This window comes from Oxyura jamaicensis, chromosome Z (assembly GCF_011077185.1).
Source record: "Oxyura jamaicensis isolate SHBP4307 breed ruddy duck chromosome Z, BPBGC_Ojam_1.0, whole genome shotgun sequence".
NCBI classification, from domain to species: Eukaryota; Metazoa; Chordata; class Aves; order Anseriformes; family Anatidae; genus Oxyura; species Oxyura jamaicensis.
In genome coordinates this window covers 36,362,485-36,384,709 of record NC_048926.1, presented here as the reverse complement: position 1 = coordinate 36,384,709, position 22,225 = coordinate 36,362,485, and the positions used below count along the sequence as shown (strand labels likewise).

At 35.6% G+C, this 22,225-nt stretch overlaps 1 protein-coding gene across 3 annotated transcripts in view; it reads right to left on the bottom strand.

Annotated features, from left to right (window-relative positions):
• DENND4C (DENN domain containing 4C) overlaps positions 1–22,225 on the bottom strand; it is a 73,656-nt gene that overhangs the window by 43,853 nt on the left and 7,578 nt on the right. For 2 of the 3 annotated variants that reach the window (XM_035309403.1, XM_035309406.1), the window contains exons 2-3: positions 6,546–6,873; positions 132–384 (exon numbers count right to left, since the gene is read on the bottom strand). In XM_035309403.1, coding sequence (XP_035165294.1) covers positions 132–384; positions 6,546–6,856 — 564 coding nt within the window. In that variant the 5' untranslated portion in view covers positions 6,857–6,873. Of the gene's footprint in view, positions 1–131; positions 385–6,545; positions 6,874–8,427; positions 8,545–22,225 lie in introns of those variants that run through there. The other variant, XM_035309405.1, reaches the window with a different exon arrangement.

The window sequence follows — 22,225 nt, the reverse complement described above, 5'->3', positions numbered from 1 at the left end:
ATGAAATAATTATGATGCAGTCATAGAACACCATCTTAACAGTGCTAGGAAAAGTTCAAAGTGCTCCTCCTCCTCTGTTTTTTGTTTGTAATTTTAAAAAAAAGGTAAAAATACTTAACACAAATACTCACCATACCACAATTTAAATTCTTATCAACTTTGCAGAATGTATGAGGAGGGGTTTCTCCTTTGCTGGTAACAATAACGCAGATATCTGTCACTGCCAATGAATTTTGAGGTCGTATTGGAGGAGCTCTTCGATACGTGATAAAGATCCTCTGAGAAGACGTTGAACTATTGTTAACATTAGCACAACGACCATAAGGAGTAGCTTGAATCACCTCACAGCCTGAAATGATACGTTCCTTGCCTTCATACAGAACTCTGTAGACAGGAAGGAAACAAAATATTACAAACATTCAGGTACATATGAAACTACTTAGGCAAATGTACAGAAGTAGCCCACTCAGTGGCAACTGCCTAGCACAGTAGATCTGAGCATTTCTTAGAAATTATTTCCATCACTTAAAAATTTTTTTAAAAGGCAACAACAATAATAATAAAAATAAAGAAAAATGACAGCAATATATAAAAGTCTGCTTCCCACATCAACTTTTGCAGGGAAAAGGAAAATCAGTAAGGATTTACATTCATAATTTGGCTAACATTTCTTAGTCTACAACAATAAATAAATAAATAAAAACCAGACACACAAAAATAACATTTCAGGCTACAGAAAAGGAAGAAATAATAACTACAGTTATTCCTGTATTTCTAGAAACCAGAATACATGACACATGCCCGTACTGCAACATTTACACATTATCTGGATAATTTAGGCCAGATCACTAGCTTAGATCTCTATATTCAAGGGATGGGGCATCCACAGCTTCTCCGGGCAACCTGTGCCAGCTGTTCACCACCCTCACAGTGAAGAATTTCTTCATAATATCTAATTTAAACCTCCCCTCTTTTAGTTTAAAGCCGTTACCCCTTGTCCTATCATGTTTAATAAAAAAAAAAACAAAAAACTTTTTTAGCTTATACAGATCAGTAATCCTTAGAATTTTCAAAGTAATATACCACAAAGCTTGAAGATTATTGACCATCTTTAAACTAGAATATAAAAATATGATGCCACACAACAAACATGTATCTTGTCATAGGATTGAGGACATACGTTGACTACAGCCCTAGAATTCTTTATAAAGCAAAGGAATCACAAAGGCTGACATATAAGTTTAGTCAGCTAGTTCATGGGGGACAATATCCTCACCTTCAGCAATTGTTTCAGTTGTAGATTCTTCTCCAAACACTTTTGCTACATTTAAAACAACGTGTAAACTCAGGTTCAAAAAGATCATACTGGTAAGTGTTTCTGAGTTACATTAGTTTTAATACACTACTTTAATACACTACTCCACTGGTTCAAGATACATTTACAGAAAGTACATGTTATCCAAATGACTTCCACATAATTATCTGGAAAAAGAGCTATTTTGCTCTTCTTATTGGGCTGCCTACTTTAGCAGGATAAACAAAATTAAAAAAATAAAAAAGAAGCAAAGCCACGTGCAGCTGTCAGGCCTCCTTCATTCAGGTGTCTGCATAAAGAGTTTACTACGTAATCTCTCCACATCACTGCCTCACATTAATGACAAGTGGAGACTGATCTGTTAATACCCTATGTCAGATTCAGTTAAAGTACATTAAATTGAAATAGAACTTAATTAAAACTCAAAAATTGAAAGTTATTCAAGAAACATTTGTCAGCTGACAGCTTTTAAGAAGGAACACCATATTAATTAGACAATTCCAGCAGTTTGATTTAATAGGTTTACAAGTACTCTTAGATGTTTAAAGACTGTAGAGATGACCTCCTTAAAGGCAGCAACAGTGGAATCACCTCCCCTCAAAAGCAAGAAATAAAAAGAGAAAGCAGACCCCGTCTACACATACACATACTTTAATACAGAAGTATTAAAAATGTACCATTTCCTCACCTCACATGTAGTAGGGAGTTTAAGAAAAACAAACAACAAACCCAACACCCATGGATCATTTAAAATAAACAACATTTTTAATGACTCAGGTCAAAACATTCAGAGTGATACATGAAATATTCAACACGACACCCTATATGTACTAAGTCCTCAGTATGAGAGTAAGTTTGCTTCTACTCGTTTCAGCTTCCTAATGTCTGCCTTCAGATTAATTAGTACTGATCAGGATAAGATTTGTTTCCTGCTTCAGCTTTTGCCCTCCTTCTAAGTGCACCTTACTTACTTACTTACTACTTTATTCTATCAACTTCTATTCTACAACATTTTCTACATATTCTACAACTATTCTGCATCCATGGCACAGAACCACTATCTAATTAAGAAATTTAGTATTTTTTAATTTCCACAGTGGAAATAACCTAATTTTAACCTTACTCATTAAGAGAAGAACCTCTGCATTAGAGGATCTAAGACTCTCTCCTTAGTCTCTTCTATAGTAAATGTTACAAATAGTAAAATTACTTAGACTTTTAAAGCATTTTTCTGACAAGTTTTCTTCCATTTAAGAAACAAGTTCTGGAACTCTCCCCTATTCCTAACAACTGACACTCAATGAGAAGAAATCTTGTTACAGTCTCACTGCACCTAAACTGAAGCAAATCTCAAATCTCATTTTTCCTGACATTCCAGAAGAGGCAACGACTGTTCGGGAAAAAAGTAACAGTGACTAGTAGCTGCATTATTTACAGACATACATGCTTAAAGCACTGAATTTTAGAGCTATACATATGAAAGGGATCTTAGGGATCATTATCCTAGGATCAAACCTTTATTCTTCCAACTAAAAACAACCACAGCAAATGCAACATTCAGAGGAATGGCACACAGTTTAACTGTGTGCACGTGAGCAGCTGCACCAGGAACCCCCAACCAGCTTACAGATCCTTCAGCTTAAGAAGCAGTAGAAGAACAGAAAAGTCTGGGGATAGGAGTGAAAGAGGGAAGAAGGCACAGAAACACAGAACACGAGGAAAATGACAGAGAATCAGTGGAGCACATGCTCATCTCCCCCCTTCCTCCAAACAGCATTTGTTTAACCTATTTCCCTGAAATAGCCCTGAAAGAAATATATATACATACATTTATCAATAATTATTTGAATACTCAAACTGAAAGATAACTCTGTTGTAAATATATATATTAACCTATAAACACATTTATTCACAACTCTAAATTGTGTATTTTCTATGTAACACCGTAACTATATTTAATGTAAGTATTTACATTTATTTTATATTTGTATGTTATTTAATACAACTGCTTATAAAAGTAGTATATTTAGCATTTACATAAAAAGTTGTTTGTATATATACACATATGTAGGCCAGCCATTCTCACCTCTGTGCCTGGCAAGATCATGGAGCAGATCCTCCTGGAAACTCTGCAAAGGCACATGGAAAATAAGGAGGTGATTGGTGACAGCCAACTCGGCTTCACTAAGGTCCCTCCGAATCCAAACCATTCTATGATATATGTATATATATAAACAGCATCTAACTATAGATTTGACCCTTTTAAAGGGATATAATCTTCCTCTGTTTACTATATACATTCAGCATGTCAGCTGACTTAACGGATACTTAAGGCTCAATGCTAAAACATTATTTCACATATTTTTTTTTTTAATTGAAAAAATGTATTAGAGAACAGAAGAAATTAGCCTTCAGACCATATATTTGACTTGGTTATACTACCTCTTTTGCCCAAACTCCACATTTACTTGAACATACTGAAATTTACAAAAAAAAAAAAAAAAAAGTTTGCTGTAACCATCTCTTGAATGTAGCTGCAAAACAGCAGGAGCAGCAAGGGGAAAACATTCATATGCATCATTGCTCGGAGAGAAAAGCCTGCCATTACTTGTTAGGTATAACACCCTAACTAGATCTGTGTAAAACAAAATATAGAATAAATGCTACTTGCCAAACACAATAGTTTTCCACCCATCACTTAAAACAGAGTATCTGCCCAGGAAGCTCATAGTCATTCAACTATTTCCCTGTTTTGCTTATCAGATATTCCCTGTGAAACCAATTCCAGCATCCATTGTAATGTTAAGGGGGACATGAAAATACACATGTACTAGCAGAGTCCCTTCCATAAAGGGATATGCAGGAGACTACCGGTTTAAGTATCACTTTTAAGAATTATCCCCTCTACTAATTTTTCCTCTTGCTAAAACTTTGAATTTTATGACAAAGATCATAATAGCATGCTGAAACTCTACGTGTTCAAATCTCATTATAAGTTATCTTGCAGTTTCAGTCACACAGATAGAAAACAACTATTTTAAAATCACTGTTTCACCGAAAAGTATTAGAACACAGCTTAGATAGCCAAGATGAAATGAAAGTGGAATATAAGAGGTTAATTATACAACTTGAACTACGGTCCTTAGATCACAGATCTTATCACATAACTTATTTCATTACTAAGATTTCACAACTAGTTTTTTCCAGACTGGACTCTAATTGTCAGCTGGCACTCACATACTGGAGGTCAAAAGCAGAGCATGTAGGCGTTGTGCTTGACATGCTTAAGCTTACAAATGAAATTAACTAAACTTACAGGTTTGGCATAGGCATATTCTTTACTTTACTTTTCAGTGCTTATTTAATAAGGAAAACCACACACCTTTCTTAGTTTACCACGATCGTAGCAGTCATGATCCCTCCCTCCCCCATCTTCTGTTTTCTTTTTATCTAGCAATTCTACATCATCCTTATCCAATCCAGAGAAGTAACGGTTCTATATAAGCAGATCAGACAATGCTGCAGTGCTTCATGAGTTGTTATAGACGGGGAATTACCTCAAGGTGCTAGTATCACAAAGTATAATCTTCAGCACCTCAAGACTATGGGGGATTTTTTGATCTTGCTCCTGAATACTTATACTCAACACACTATTCTCTAAATAATAAAACTAGTTCAGAGCTTCACTGTCCGCTGTCATTTATTAGGCACTAAACTTCCAGTACTCTTAATGACCAACCACACCACTCAGTCCACTCTGCTTCTTTTCTTCTGTACAGCTTACAAGTCTAAATTCTCACTTTTTTTTTTTCAATAGAGATATTATATAGATATGTTAATTTGATAAAACCTCAAGTATATTCATCTGACTTCAACAAATGTCTAAGTTTATTAAGCTATATACCTCCAAAACTATTTACGGAGACAGATGTTCCAAACTTACTTTGCCAAAAGCAATTGCAGCAGCAACTTGCAGCCAAGCACACATGTAAGATAATACAGAAAATTGTTGACATCTCAGGAAAACAAGAGACAAAATTTATATTCAGATCAGCTTTACTGCTAGTACTGATTTCAGAGCTAAGAGTTACCAAATTCCATAGGGAAAAAATAGCTTTATACTGTAAAGACTGAATCTTAAAAAATAAAAATAAAAAAATAAAAAAATAATCTCTTCAGCTTTTGTAAGTTGCAAAAAGCAGTCTCAGACACTCCTGAAATGGGCATAAAAGACTGCAATTTCAGAATTGAAGAAGTTTTGGAAACAGATTTCTTCACAGATTTCTCTACTCTGAAAGTCCACACTGAAAGTTTACCAAACTAAACCATAAGTTCTGGTTTAGACCTCATGGAAAAAAACTCCCACATTTCTGGAGAAAAAGGTTTTGATTTATTGGTTATGAGAGCATAATCGTTAAGAATTATTGCAGGTAATCATAAGGAAATGTTAAGTAATTTCATGGAATTTATAAATACCATAGACATGTTGTTGCAATACAGTAAAATATATTTCAGGTTTTCAAATACAGTACTAGCAACTCTTCAGAAACTTATGCATCAGACAAAAAAAAAAAGTGTAGTTTTTGGAATACAAGTCTGATTAGAGTTGTCAAGAGACTACATAATCAATCAAGTGTTTGCAGACAATCATGTCAGAACTTGTAAGCAACCTCAAAAATACTGCGATTTGACAGTAATCCAGGCTACAAGATCCTTGGTAAATGGATAATTTTTAGATCTTTATTTCAGTGTTCTACCATTTTTAAGTGGTATCTATCACCTTGAAGTGAATTTCACATGATAGTATTTTAGTTGTCTTCTCAAGTCATCATTTCCAGATGAAACATTGCAGTTTGGGGTTTGAACTATACCATTTCTGTACACCAATTTTGTACTATTTTCTTACCTTTCATAAAACTGCAGCAGAGAACTTAATTTCTCATATTTGATTTGCTCCATAATATCTTTTTAAGCTCAAACAATACCATATAATTTTAATATAAAACATCGTAATTTCTTCTAAAAAGGCAAGTTCACTAGAAGATTGACGTTTTTTGAAATTATTTCAAAAAGAAAATGCTACATAAACACAATAAACAATATATATTCAAAGAGCATATGCTTTCAGAAGTTTTCTCACATCTGTTTTGAGCGTCGTCTGTGAAGAGTAAGATTTGATCATTATTGCAGGATTAGTTACATTACTGAAGTATAGTTACAAAAGCCTCACCCAATGTCAGTAAGAGGTGGTTTGTCTCGGCCTCTCTTGTAGCAGAGAAAAAGTTCAGGACTCTTAAGACTTCCATAGTTTAGGTTGGCTTGAAGGGCTGTAGGGGTAGCTTCAACACAGGTGTAGCCCTCTGGGACAGTTTCACCAGCCGATTTAATGATCACGGCAATGTCAGTAATTGGAGCCTTTGGACCAGTTGACTTTGTTTCCTGGCGGCTTATTTCTTGGTCCAGGAGAGTTGAAGTATCTGTATCAGTGAGCCCTGCCACTACAAAATAGTCAGCCACTCGTGGACCTTTGTCTTCTATCATGGTTATGCCACTACTTCCTGGAGAAAATAAATAGAAAGAGATCAAATAGTCTGCTTTCAAGATAAATCCCTTCCCTAAACATGTATCAGAACTTGAAACATTTAAAGAAGATTCAGCAAATCAAAAAATTCCATGTAGGCTTTAGAGATTTCAAGAAAATTCTAGGGAAATCCAAAACAAACTTTACTTTATGCTGCTCAAAAAAATAACTTTTGAATTTAGTAAATTCCAGTTCTAGTTCCATAATAGACATGCTTTGGAAAGAATAACATTAAGTTCCTAAGTTTCTTCTTTCAGAGCTCCTGACACAGCAGCTACACAGAAAACTGCTTAGCATTACCTATTAGACCATTTAAGCTCTTCACACGCCTTAAATTAATTCAGGTATCCCTAACTAATAGCATCTCTATTTTTCTGGCATTACTTTGTGAGTAATTTGACTACAGAATCTTGCCCTTTTTTCCTCCCCTTCAGAAGATAGAACAATTCAAAGTATATGCTCACTAGTTTATCATCAGCACATTTCATCCATTTTGTTTCATAATTTAGACCTAACAGCACAGTCTTGAGACATTCATCTGGCAAATATAACATCTGGAAATCATTTACAGAAATCACACATCCAAACCCACATTTCATCAGCTGATCAAGCTGTACACATCATTGCTCAGCTGCACATTCCAGATCTGGAAAGAGTTGTTCTCCCAACACCCAGTGATGTTCACTAAGAATCTGATTTTAAAACAGGCAATGCAATTTTCTCTTAACAGCAAAAGTGGCTGACAGGCTATATTTAAATTTCACAAATACAAGTATTGGATTTCATTAAATAACTAACATTTTAAAAGCCGATTGACAATGATTTAAACAACAGCTGTCAAGCAAAAACCTGAATAATGTTATACCCCTTCAGTGAGGCAGGGGCACCTTATTTTAGATGCCCCTATTTCTGTCACCAGATTTCTGGGGATCCCATCTATATGGGTAAACAAGACCAGAAGTCTTGGCTTCCCTCTTTGAAAACAACTCTGCCGCAACTCCAAGGTCTTAGCTACCAAGGAGCTGTGGTCCATGAATATTACTCATTAAGTGCATCAAAAATGAGAAGTGTCTCATATTTAACATATCCTCACTGCCCTGATAATTGCAGGAACACTAGCCTCCATTAGCAGAAAGGTGGTTTGAGGAAAAGAGTATAAACCTATTCTCTGCAACGTTCCTTCTCCTCCAGTTCCTACTCTGTTCATACTGAAGTCATACAGGAAAGGTATCTTCCCTCTTTGTAATTTACAAGATTTCTAAAGCTTGTTGTCAAAAGCATTGATTGGACAGCTGAAGAAAAAAAAAGTTATTCATCTGGCATGTTTACTAAGAAATGTTAGCATAAGAATACACAACGAAGGCACCAACCACTATAATTGTAAGGTGCTGTAGAACAAGATGAAGGGCGGGGGATAAGACATTCATATCAAGCAAATTTAAAGTACATCTATACTGTAAATAAGTCAATTTTTGACTAACATTGAAATTACAATTTTTCAAATCCATCTGAAAGAATGAAACCTACACACCTTAAAAGACTTCTCTTCTGTAATATTTTCCCACAGTAATTTTCACATTGACTCAGTATTCTCTAAACACTTTGGTTAACAGCTTTTACAGGATAACCCATAAACACATCCTGGGAAGAGACACAAAAGCGTTTGACCACCCTGAAAATGGGAAAGCCATGGTACAGCACTAACATAACTGAGTTTTCTGGTCAATAAATAAATAAATATACAGACATATCCATACATATATATGGTTGGCCAATCAACAGGAACAATGTAGTGTATTCCATCTCATCAACTGTTCTGTGCCTTGGTCTCCTGAAGAACAATAAAATGACTCAAAAGCCATAACTCCTTGTTAAGCTTCTGAATGACTTTCAACTGCACAGCTCAGAACAGTTTATCCTTCTTACCAATACAAACAACATTAAATTAATGAAAAAGCTCTTTACAGGTAAGTAAATCATCATGAAATGCGGGGATTAATGGCTTCAGTTTAATCTCATATAAATTAGTGCTTCCATTAAAAAAATCTCTCCTCATACTGCTACTGCTCACTCCCACCTTTACTTTAGACCAGAACTAGAGTTTGTGCAACCAAAAATGAACTGGAACAACAACTACTTTGTCTGAACACTAACCTGGTGAAGACTGCTTAGGGTACAACCAAGGCAGGTCCCCAGTGTTTCACTGTGTCAGCACAAACAGCAGCGTAATGCCCCTTTCAGCAGCAGCATGGACTTGCACTGGATTAATCATAAAACTGCACAGTCTAAGATATTTCAGTTTACCTCTCAGATGCTTGGACATGTTCACAGATTTATAAAAATAATTTTTTTTTAAGGGGAGCTCCCTGCTCCCCTTAAAAGCAGGGCAAGTCCCGTGTCAGAACATCTCACATTGTGGAAAGTACTGGTTGCACTTGACATAAGTGATACCAAATTACTGGAACATGATGCTAAAAATAGCAAAATGGTTGGCATCATCTAAAGGGTTTTACTAAAAACAAGATTGTTGTTAAAATGATCCAGTCTTTTACTACCCACTCCAAGTTCACACAGCTTTTGTATTTTTCTCTTAGCCATAGTTATGTTTTAGTTCATAGGAACCCTCTGTAACATGTGGCAGGTACAAGCAATTCACCAGACAATTCAGCTGAGAAACTTGGCACACAAGCCTCGTGTGTCAGCACAACACTGCGGGAGTTTTTCAAAATGTTCTGAGAAGCTCACAGCAGTTCCTTTCCTTTTCCACAAGGATAAGTAAGGTTTCAACTAAGCACTACGACACAGCTCTTCGAGAACATACTCTCCTATTTCATAGAGATTTAAAGCAACAGGATCTCTCAAAAGAGACCTTGAATATATAGCTCTTAATTAAGCCATGGACATCTTCTTAAATGCAAGATTGTATAAGTTTACACGCTAAGCTACAATTTACCAGAAAGCCACCAAAACAAATAGTAACAGATCTTCAGCAAGCTTCAGTTAGTCTGAGAATATTTTGTTTTCTGAACTGCAGGGGAAAAAAAAAAAAAAAAAAAAAAAAAAGGTATGACTTGTAGGGCAGCAAGATGAATTCATTGCTACTTTCCAGTATTTTTGTAATACTTCACACAAGAATTAGCAGGAACACTACTCTCAATTGACAAGGAAACAAGCATACTTGCAAAGGACCTTTCATCATAAATTTTGTAGAATCATTACAACTTTTCCCCACTGAAATTTCAAAAGATGCTGTCCACTATCAGTACTGTGATGTACAGAAACTTATACAAGACCAATAGGAAAACTTGTAACCCAGAAAATCTAGTCATTTTTATTCTAACGTCCCATTCTTCTGCAAAATAATACCTAAATACCACAAAAAAAAAAAAATCTAAAAAGAAAAACTGATACCTTGGTGATATCTTGGCGTTGGATGATGAAAGTGCAGGTAGTACTGAAACAAAAGCCAACTGCCACTAAGAACAAAACCTGTAAGGTGTCAACTGGACACAAATACTTATGGTCAATTCCATTCAAAGAGACATCAGTTTCAAAATAAAATATTTAAAATATAATTATATTAAACATTTTTAGAATTAAAATTGGGAATTCTGTTTTAATAACATGAGCAATACTGTCTGAGGAATTACAAAACTCGGTATCTGCATAGCTCCATAAGGACTATGGAGAAGCAGTTTAAATGAAGTTAGTTTCCCAATTCATTCATCGGCCACAACAGGAAAGTTTGCTACGAACAGTTCAGGATCAAAAATGTATTTTCACATAAAAGAAAATAAGAAGACTTAGTAATATAAAATTTACTTTTAAAATGTCCATGCTTCTCCTAAAGGAATTCCTACTGGAAGTAGTAGGCTTTGTAGATGAATAACAATACCAGCCTGCACAGACATTTAAAGGCACTTAGTAAACCCTGTAAGTCAAGACTCCTGCTCAGCAAAAAAAAAAAAAAAAAAAAAGGAAAAAATTCACTTATTTTCACTACTAAAAAGCAGAAATATGGCAAAGTGATCTAGTCTTCTACCACAGTACATTTAAGGTTAAGCTTTCTAAGAAGACAGAAATCTTTCTAACAACTGCAATGCAACTTATGCAACTTTCATGGCACTTCCATAATGTTCTATCAAAAATACAAAAACAAAAACGCAGCCATCAGCTTCAATAGGTCATAATCCTTTTCTTAAAGACAGATTTCAAGTGAAATTGCCTTTGGAGAAAAGTTTACATTCTAATGATCACTAAAACACAAACAATTATGAAAAAATTACTAAATTATTAGAAACTGTTCCAGTGTTTATTGGCTGCCCCATGGTCTAACATCAGTTAGATTTTTCTTTCAATATAACTCGTTGGCAACTCCCTTTACTTATAGTTAGCTACAACCACTAGTATTGTTCTTGTGAAAATAAAAATTTGTGAGAGCCTATTACAAGCAGCCATGAGGAAGCGAAGATGAAAAAAGTATTGCATGTGTATTCTATTTCATAGCTTCCACCATACACTTATAAGCTTTTCAATTCCAAAATGGAGATATGATTAAAGTTCTCAATCTTCTTTTAAAGAGACCGCCACAGCTGAGGACTCCTGTTCTTAAATATTAAATTTTTATTCTGTATTACCTGCAAAACAAGGAAAAAAGAGAATTCTCTAACAACTACTGTTTGTGGAAGGCTGCTTCAGCTACCTGTCATAATCTCAGTAACAGCAAATATTTACCTTAACACTGTTGGATTCACAACTGTTTTCCCAACACTGCTCTGGATAAATTCATTAATGACATCATTTGCTTTAACTCTGGGCAAAGATTAGTTGACTGTAAGTAGTGGGCTTAAAATTCCACATAAATAAGCACTGTCAGCACTACTTAATTTCTTAAGCATGGGATTACAGACAAATGCATGTCTTCTCATCTTAAGTATAGAAATAGAGTAAAAAGGAATACCAGCAAACTTAGGATAGAAAAAGAAAAATAAATTCCTAGAAATTTTCATTTATTTTCTATTACATGTCAAAAAGTTGCTTAAGAAAATAGTAACACTTGTGCAAACATTTTAAAGTCTATTTGCAAACTCAGAAACTACAAGTCCAACCTTCATTTCCTTGTTTCACTTTAAGATAGCATTCATAGAAAGTAAAATTCCTTCTGAAAACAGTATCAGAGATGTAAGATCCATTAACTTTGCCCAAAGTTTAGGCCATCTCATTTATTTTTGAAAACAACATACTATTAAAAGTTTCTTGGTAATGATACTAGGAGGGGCATCTGGCAGAGAAACATTTATTGTCCCAGAAGTTTTCAAAGCATTTCATAAAGCATTTAAAATACACTTTGGACATCCACACAACAAACTCCAAGTTTACACCAAATAGCATTGTGCAAGGCAGATACCGTGCCAATTCAGGAGGAAGAAGGAACATAACCATCTAAGACTATCTGCACTCCAGCTAAGGTGTGCTTTTTGATCTATGAACAGAACTTTTGCAGGTATCTTATTTTCATGACTAAACTGTTATTACTCCACTACACTGCCCCAATGCCACATGAGCCTATCATGTAGAATCAAAAAACTTGGGCATTTATAAACCAACCTCTAATACACAGAAAAGTGGTGGAGAAAGTGAAACATTGTCCTCCACTTTCCAGGAACCTTCATCTTAACAGTGACAAGAGGTCATTTTTGCATTTTTTCATTCCTAGAAAGTGACACAACTTATGATATAACTTACAAGATCTTTCTTTGAAATAAAATGACGTAAGTGTAGACTTCTTAGTACAGGTCTACCCTCACCCTAAAATGTTAGGGCTGAATTATTCTCTGAAATTTGACTGGAAAGCCAGTAAAGCTTTTTGGCAAGAAGACTTAACGAAGAGGAAACAAACTATATAAAGCTACAAACAGCAGCAACAAGGGAAAAAAACGTTTGTCAGAAGGACAAATCTGATAATTTACATACAAATGCAATACTTACACCTGACACTACTACAGAGAAGCTATTCTTCGAGACCTGTAAATATGCACTCACTTCAGAGTAAGAATATCTGCTCCTGAAGTGGGTTCAGCGGTAGTTGTCCTCTGCTTACGTGCAGGCAAATCCTTCAGTGATTGCTTGCGCCCACCAGTTTATTTATGTAAGTGACATAAATGTTGGTATCTCAACACAAGCAAAGACTAAAATGAAGTTATGCCACGAGTGCGTGGATACAAAAAGTTTGTTCTGAAGTGATCAAAAAAAAAAAAAGTAACACTCAGTAGGCCAGCTAGCATAACTTTACATGGATAAACAAGGTAGTGTTAAAAGCCCCTTATTTACTCTTTTCTGAGAACACTATTACCTCCCTAGAAAAATTACTATGTATAATAAACACAAATTGAATTTTAAAAGTTCTTCCAAAGTTTATTTTGTACTCAGCAAAAAGCCTATGAAATTAAGTTGAACTTTGTATTATAAAACAGTTTCAAAATTCAAAGCAATTGTCTCCTAGGAATAAATGAAATCAAATTAATAAGAGCCTAACATCTGAGAGAAAACACTTAGTTTTAGAGAAAAAGCACATGCAAATATTCCAGCTACCAAAAAAATTCAATTTACTGCTTACTAATGCAGTATAATTATATTATGTGTCTTTGAAAAAGCTGAAGACTTGTGAGACAGACCAAATCTTTCCCAAAACCTACCACCTCTCCCTTCACCACCCACATGAAGGGTCCTAACTGTGATATTCTTGACCCTAAACAGCATGAAACTGCATCAGGGGACATTCAGATGGGTGTTAGGAAAAGGTCCTTCACCGAGAGGGTGGTCAGGCACTGGGACAGGCTCCCCAGGGCAGTGGTCACAGCACTGAGCTTGCTGGACTTCAACAAGGGACTGGACAACGCTCTGACACATGGTCTGATTTTTGGGTGGTCCTGTGTGAAGCTAGGAGTTGGACTCGAAGATCCCTGTGGTTCACTTCCAACTCTGCATATTCTATGATTCTAAATCACAAAAATAAATTGACAGCTTTTCAGCCTATTTTCAATATAATCAAACTCCAGAAATGTAATTAAATTAAAATACCGATGAACTGATGGTCAAAAAATTGAAAGGTTAAAGGTATTTCTGCAAGGGATAAATGACTAACACATGACTTTGCAATCTATTGAATTTACTTCTATCTTCTTTCAGATGCTAACAGTATCCAAGAACCACAATGAGTGGAAACTGCTTACTATTTACAATTTACTCAACTGTAAAGTACTGAAGAACTTATAAAAGATGGCATAGTTTCCTCAAAACAGAAAATATTTTTGTAACAAGACTGCAAAGGAAATAAGTTTCATTCCAGACTCAAGAATAACTTCAGCATTTCTTGTGGACTGTGGTTGAAAGATAGATTTTGGAGGCAGCCAGCCTACACAATTAAGATTTTTAGGCATAGATTTTAAACACAACTCAGGACTTCTACACAAATGCTGGGTTGTAAATGAATTACACTTGGCTATTGGCAGTAAACAAGTTAAAAGAAAAATGTACGGACATTCTATCCTCTGGATTTATTCCTAAAATGAGCTGGCTTGAAGATCAGGAAAGATACTGGATTCACTAAACTAATTTAAAAGACAGAGACTCTAGTGGTTGGATACAAGGCAGTGTGTCAGGAGGTCATCTGCAACACTTGGAAAATTTGCTGGCTACAATCCAAGTAACAGAAAATTTAGTATGCTTTTTCAACCTCTGCATTAGGCAAAACTTCACAGACCACACAAAGACCACCACCATAAACAACCAATTCCCTATTACAGAAGTTAAGCTACATAACCAAGTCTTTATTCTTGTTACTTCTCCATTATTTCCAATGAACTTTCCTCCCTTCTCCAGAAGGGAGAAAAGACATGGGAAGTTTATTTACCTTTATGAACATTCAAACAGAAATGCTCCTTGCTGTAGTACAGAAGGGGGAGCGATCAGGTTATTCTTCTTTACTCATACATTGATTTCTTTTATCTTGTGCTGAGAGTAAATGATGTTAGTTGCTATGGAACAGGAAGAACAATTTGTTTCCCGTTTGTATAAAGAATCTTCACTGATGCTTCTTAAATTTCAGCTTTATACCACAGCAACTAGTGCAGAATTTCTTTTAAAGAGTCACTTTGGTAATGTCCCTGATTCACATTAAAAGCATTACACAGCAAACACACACATTAGGGAGTTTAAATATGTAATCAGCAAGACAACCATTCTTCTTGGCATAAGGTAGAAACGGCTACACTAAAACTGAAAATGGAAATAAGTTAAAGTAAGATTTATAAATGTCTTTGAAGAAGCTAAATCACTGTTATACACAGCAAAGAGGTACAGCTAGGATGCTCTAACCCTTCAGCTTGCCCCCACCCCCCCACTTCAAATGCCAAAGTCTTTAAGTAATATTTCACAGCAGGTGTAAAAATAAAGGCTTGACAATATTTGTGTGAAGAAGTTACTTTGGACAGGAGAAGGTAGAACCTTAGGGCCTGAACTTAGCAAGTTTGACCGCCAGAGAGGATTTGGACACCTAGGAGTTCTATCTCTAGGATCATATATTAAAAAATTAAAAATAAAAAAATTGCAATACGGTTGTGAAAGGACTGGAACTACAATTGCTTATAAAGTTTGTCCTAATACTATAAATACATATTTAAAAAAAAAAAAAATTGACAGAGATGGAATTGCATCAACAATATTGCATGGACAATACATTATTGCGCCAACAGTAGTGCTTTCTTCATTTTTTAAGACTATTTCCTAGGTGTATTTCATACCCCCAGAAGGCACACAGTGAAGGTAGTTCTTATTGTTAACTGTATTCAATAAAAGAGAATGACTGCTTTTGTTTTATGTGCCTCAGATTTAGTCTTTCTTTAACTGGATTTTAAGAGGTAGAAATTAATAATCGAAGTCACTTTGAAAAGCAACCAGGAATGTAAACATGGACTACGCTTGGCAATCAAAATTTGTTTGGGACTTTATTTTTAAACACAAAATACAGATGTGATTCTAGCACATGGATGTACACACGTAAGCCGTAAGCATAAGCAGCATATGCAAACAGTCACCAATGCTGCAGTTTAAGAACCAGAACGTACTGAAGTATACACACAAAGTTCTGGAAGAGCTTGCACTCCAGCTGTTTGTCCATCCCAACATATCCTCACTAACATCACATCAGCATACTTTTCCATACATTGCCCTTTCTAAGAAAGCCTATTTGTACTCGGACAAGCATACAGCTCCAGCCCATACATCCAAGTTTGGTACAAGTGTGACAACATAAATCAGGCCTTACACATGCATCACAGATGGTGATTTAAAACTACTAGAAAACAGAACATTATAAATTGGAATATTCAACAATGTTGAACTAGTTCATCCCAAATGATGCAGTTATCAAACACTTAAATGTCATTACCAACACATAGGGAAATCACATAGACATGTCTATATGAGTTCTTCAAAGCATACTTTACTATGTCTTGAGAACACCACATCTACTAACAACAAAAGGTAAAGTAATGTAGAATACCGTTAACACTGAACAGGACTAAAACAGAAAAAAAAAATGCAGTCCACAGTTTATTAGCTGCATACAATCTGCAACAGAAGAAAAATAACTCCTAGATGTCCATTTAAAGACTCTTTTTGGAATGCATAATACATTGTCATAAATCATGAAATGTAACAACAGTTACAGTCTCTTGATTAAATCACAAGATCATTTAAAAATCTAAAGTTGCAAAAATAACTATAGACATGCAATGCCCCACTTTTACCTGTCTTAACAGAACCAGCTGTGGAACAAGAATGGCTGCATGTCACCGAGACTCGGTCTGAACACGCACATATGCAAATAGAGGACCATTCCTTCAGAACAGTTTTCAAGTAAACATTTGAGAATGTAGTAGTGGTTGCACAACTGAAGGACCTTACAAGCTACAAGCTGATTATCTCATAGAAGTCTATGTTACAATTAAAAGCAAATTTAAGGACAAGGTGAAAGACAAAAGACATGTCTATTTAATGAATTATTCTTATGGAACGGCCTTTTATCAGATAATAGAACTTCATCCAGAAAACAAGCTGGGTCAAGACCTGGTACTGCAAATAATAATAATAAAAAAATACTTTTTATGCTAGATTGTTGGAAATTTGCAGATATTCAAAGGAGAACAAGAGTTAACTCCATACTAGCTGGTTGTGTACCTGATTGTTTTATGCCTGAATTTTATGCATGGAAAGCAAATACAATCAACTTGGCAGGAAAGTTTTCTAAAGCCTTCAAGGTGGATTAGGGCATTACACTAGGAAGATAACAGAAAAATCACATCAAACCTTCTCTTGAAAAAAAAAATCCTATGGAAACAAAGGCACCAAGCCTAGAAACAATTAGATCAAACCCGCCTTCCCTCCCCACCCTCACTTGTAGAAACAGTTAAGCAACATAGTTCTGCAAACTGTTAAAGTTTGAGAACAAAACCCCTTTTGTGTTAAGCTTCTGAAATACTAGAAAATAAACTGCATTTTACAACTTGATGAAATACGAAAACCCAGCATCAAATGAGCAGACAAACTTAAAAACCCAAAGACCAAAGGCTAAAACACCACAGGTGGGGAAAATAATATCTTTTTTTCACACTTTTAGTTTTCATAACACTTAAGATGGCTATAGATATCAAGAATTCTTTAAAGCTTCACTAGGGCAGGCATTTTGTATCTCTGGGTATTATTGACGTTTTCACGAGTGCCATTAACAAATACACCACTTGTATAATGGGAAACAGGTGCCTCTACTCTTCCAGTGTAGTTTTTCTTTTTCAGTTTCAAGCTCGGCTTGAAATGACAGAACAGAGTGCTTCCTTCGAAGAAGGGTTGGTGAGGAAATGAACTTAGTTTTGTAAATCCACTAGTGTAATAAGTGATAATCACCAAACTCACTAGTTTTGCGAGGCATATATATTCTGCCACTTAAGCATCAATTTTATTCCTGAGAAGTCCAACAACTTTTCTGGCCTGTTTTAGGAATAATTTAAAAATAATTTTACCCTTGAACAAAATATATTATTGTTCTTCATTAACCTGAATTTTCCTTGGATTTTTATTTTCTTGTCCTATGTGCAATTCCTTCGATTGCTTGAACAAAAATAATCAAAGCAAGAAAGGAAACTAGTCACAAATTCTCAGCTTTAATAAATTGTAATTAGTCTGTCAAGACAAAAATAAACCACTGAAAACATCATATTTGAAATAAAAGCATCAAATTTTTTAGCTGTGTTTAGTCAGATTTTTTCTGAGATTGCCAGCAAACCCAGTTACTGTTGCTGCAAAACTGTGAGCCAATGATATTACGATATATAAGCTTGTGTCAAACACAGCAACACTTTCAGAAGTGAAGTTATGCAGTAACAGTTTGAACAGATATTTATGAATTACAACTGGCTGAAAATAACACTCGGTTAACAGACCCTGTGATCCAGGATGGTCACAAGCGTGAAAATGCCACTCAGAAAAATCCTACTTAGGAGGGCAGGAGTGGGGCAGTAAGAAATAAAACCGACTTGAGTCTCTCTCTGCCATACTCTATAGTTGTTCACTTTTTTCTACTGCGCAGCAATTCCAAGTTGTCCAGTGGTATAAAAATTGTACTGGTTATAGACTGCGAGGCCAAAACACAAATTCTCAAGTGACCTACAGGGACTGGAAGAAAAACAGCTGGAATCAATGAAAGCCAGTTTGGTACCAGTAAATGAAGTTCTATCGCCAAGGACAGAAAGCAGAAATGGAAAAGATAATGAGAAGGGAAGAATGATAATCAGCAAGCAATTCAGCTATACTCATTTAATAAACCAGTCTCATCTTGTTTTATCGGTGTTGTATCCAAACTGTTCTTTCATGTAACAGAAGATAACTACTCCTGATACTGGGCAGAAAGAGTCCAGAAGAAAAAATTAATAAAAATATTATAAGAAGATTAATAAGAAAGATAACAATACTAGCTCTCAGAGCAAGGAAAGTACATTATAAAATGTACTTACTGCCCAGTTGCAAGCTTTAAAGGTTAGCCATGCTCAGTATTATGTAATGACTGAAACATCTGCAGCCCTGGAAACATTCTTTGTTAGAAAAGGCTTTCTGTAATTGGAAACTCTGTTGGAGCAAAGCCAAATATAGTAGCCTGAAACAAAAATAAAACAGTAAAGAAAAAGTCAAGAGACAATAGTCCAGTGGTTAAGTGCCTTCTGGGAGCCCAAAAACTCCTATACTGTTTTTTTGGTAGCTTCTTGGGCTTTTTTTTTTTTTTTTTTTTTTTTTTTTTGAGCGGGCAGGTCTGGACTGTGTTTTGAGAAATCGAAAGAAGAGAGGAGAAGATGTTCTGTTTTAAATGCACCTCAGAGGTCACCCACAAATTCTGTTTACCAGGCACTTGGAAGTTAAGTATTAGCACTGAAACTATTTTGCCAGAATCTCTAAAGAGATCACAGAATCATCCTTCAATTTCATTTCTGCTAATGGTCCATAACACAATCAACCAAATGCTTCTTGAAATCTCCGTAAGCAGGGCTCCACAGACCTAGAGTAACTCTTTCACCGGCTTTGAAGGAACATTGATTTCCTCATTTTTATCTTTTGGTGAAAAAATGCTGCAGGAGGCTGTAGATTATCATTCTTCTCTCCGGATCTCTCCTCTGACTACTTTATCGCATCAAACACAAGCTCGTCATCCACACTTTCGGAGCTTCGGAGGCTATCCCCACCCCACTAAACACCCCCTGTTATCAAGAGCATGACTCCCATTTCTACTTGGCCTATGACAGCAGCCTCAAATCACTCAGTTTCATGTCAGCATTTTCATTCTTTCTCTGCTGCTTTTCAAGCTTGGCAGGAGTTTATTAACACTTCAGAAAGTCTGTCTTTTAATCCTCTTGCCAATTCCTCATTAAGAAACACTCTTTTGCCAAGATGGCTTGAAAAGGCCCAAACCACATGCTTGATAGAAGTTAGAATATTCGTGTCTTTTGTTTTATGCTTCAGCAGTAAGGAGCCTAGTGGAGGAAGTGTCTTTTTGTTCTTCATGCAGCACCAGCCATATCACAATCTTGATCTGCAGCACGGTTTTGCAGTGAGGGTTTGCACTAGCACATCTGCAGCAAACGCAGAAAGAGTACGAGCTCAGAGTAACTCCTCTGCAAGGTGACCTGTGAAGTGGCTGAGGTAATGAAGTTACTACAAACACAAATCAAGCGTAAAAGGCTTAGGCAGGCGTATGATGCCTGAAATTATGTGCCTTCGGTTTTCAGAACTGCTTCCTGCATTGTCAAATGTTGTAGCAAAACCTTCTGAAGATAAGCCCTTTGTTTAATATTTAACATATTCCTAGATAAATGATAGTAAAAAAAACGGATCACAGCAACCTTAGGAAGTACAGTAACAGTCAACAATTAACTCCCATGCTTTTTCTAACTTATTGTAAAGGATATCTACAAGAAGACCCATGCACCCACACTCCAGAACTCCAAAGGCTAGATGAAAGGGACCCAGCAGATATGAAAGGGATCTCAATATTAGAAGTATGGAAATGGAAAAATGTTTACAAATAAGTCATCAAGTAAAATGTGTATCTTCAAAGCATACATTGAAAGTGACTCAAACTCTTCATTATGACTATAACTCTTCCTCCAGAAGAAACATGAAAATATTGCCAAAGTTCGTTCTGACAAAAGTAATTTTTATTCACAGGCAATAAAACTATTCTATGGAAAATAGAATGTATATTTTCTCATTTCTTTTATACTAAAATGATCAGTCACTTGTAAGGCAACAAAAACATCTCATTTTTTACCACAAACTCACCACAAAACCAAAAAATATTTTCCCCCATTCTGAATTCTGCAATATATTTTAACAAACTTAGACTTGCATCTCTTGAAAGCCCTTAGTTACCAATCCTTGTTTCTTGTTCTGCTCACTTATATACCTGAACATATACTCAGGAGAACTGTGTATTTGAATCCTTTAAAGCCTGAGTGTATGGCAAATGCAAGGTTATTAGAGTATTGAAATGACACTGTTTATTATACAAACTCCGGAAGAAAACAGTCATGAAAGATTACATATTAGAAAGATACTACTGCTTGCACAGATGATTGTATCAGTAAATATTTTCCTCGAGCAATTAAAAAAAAAAAAAAAAAAGCTGTTGAAGAACAGCAAGCCTGACATTCTTTCTGTCATTAAATCCTATCACTCACCAAATGGCAAGTAAATGTTTACACATATTTTGGCTTTCCTTATAATATTATCATCTAACACTCAAAATACCTATGTGGTATTACTCAGTGGTGGAATTCTCAGGCAAGACATCTACAGGAAAGTGATTTTATACAGACTTTAAAAAAGTAAGATTGCTTAAGTCAGATCTTACAAAGAACATACCAACACACACAAAGATCAGGGAAGAAAAGTTTATCTTAAAAAAAAATATCAGCCAACATTAGAAGCAGTATCCAACGTATCTGTCTAAAAATCTGGAAAATATCCATTCATAGACCCTAGAAGTTACATATGACAGAATTCTAAAAGCATTCTGAAAGCAAAGTTGAGTATTAAGTCATACTTTCTATTGTGCACAGCGTGGATTTACTGTTTAATCCTGTTGTGCCCCTCATCCTATTGTTATTACCCTATCTGAAACAGCTATTTCTGTCAAAGTTTAACATATGAACTTGTCTTTAAAGTGCTTATGTTAACATATGCACTCCTATTTAAAATGCTGTTCATGCATGTTTTCATGTAGTTAGTAACTGGCTTAGTAACACATTGAAAAGAGGGGAAGTACATTCCCTTAGAAAAAAATCTGTTTTGTTTCCTAAAGGCAGCTATGGCAATTGTGGATGTAATTTACTAGTGCTAGCATTTCTATTTCTAATTAAATCACCTAGGAAGGGACAAATTCAATTTACTTAGAGGACTGGTCTCTTTCTTGTTTTTCTCCAGGCTGTTAAAAAATTCAAACAGACAACCTTTCCCAAGATTTGTTTCCCTGCCCAACTTATACATCAGCACAGACCCATCGCTAAAGCCAAAGCCTAGTTGCATTGGCATACACACAGGTAGACGCTACATTCAGGGTGGACTGAATTTCTCACTTTGAAACAAACAAAAAGTATGCCAGCTGTCACAACCCATTCCCTGTTGCATACAACTGTATACAGCCATGGAACATGCTCTTTCTCCTCCACTGACACTGCTCCACCATGCAGTTACCTAACATATTACTGTCTGCAGTAAGACGCTGG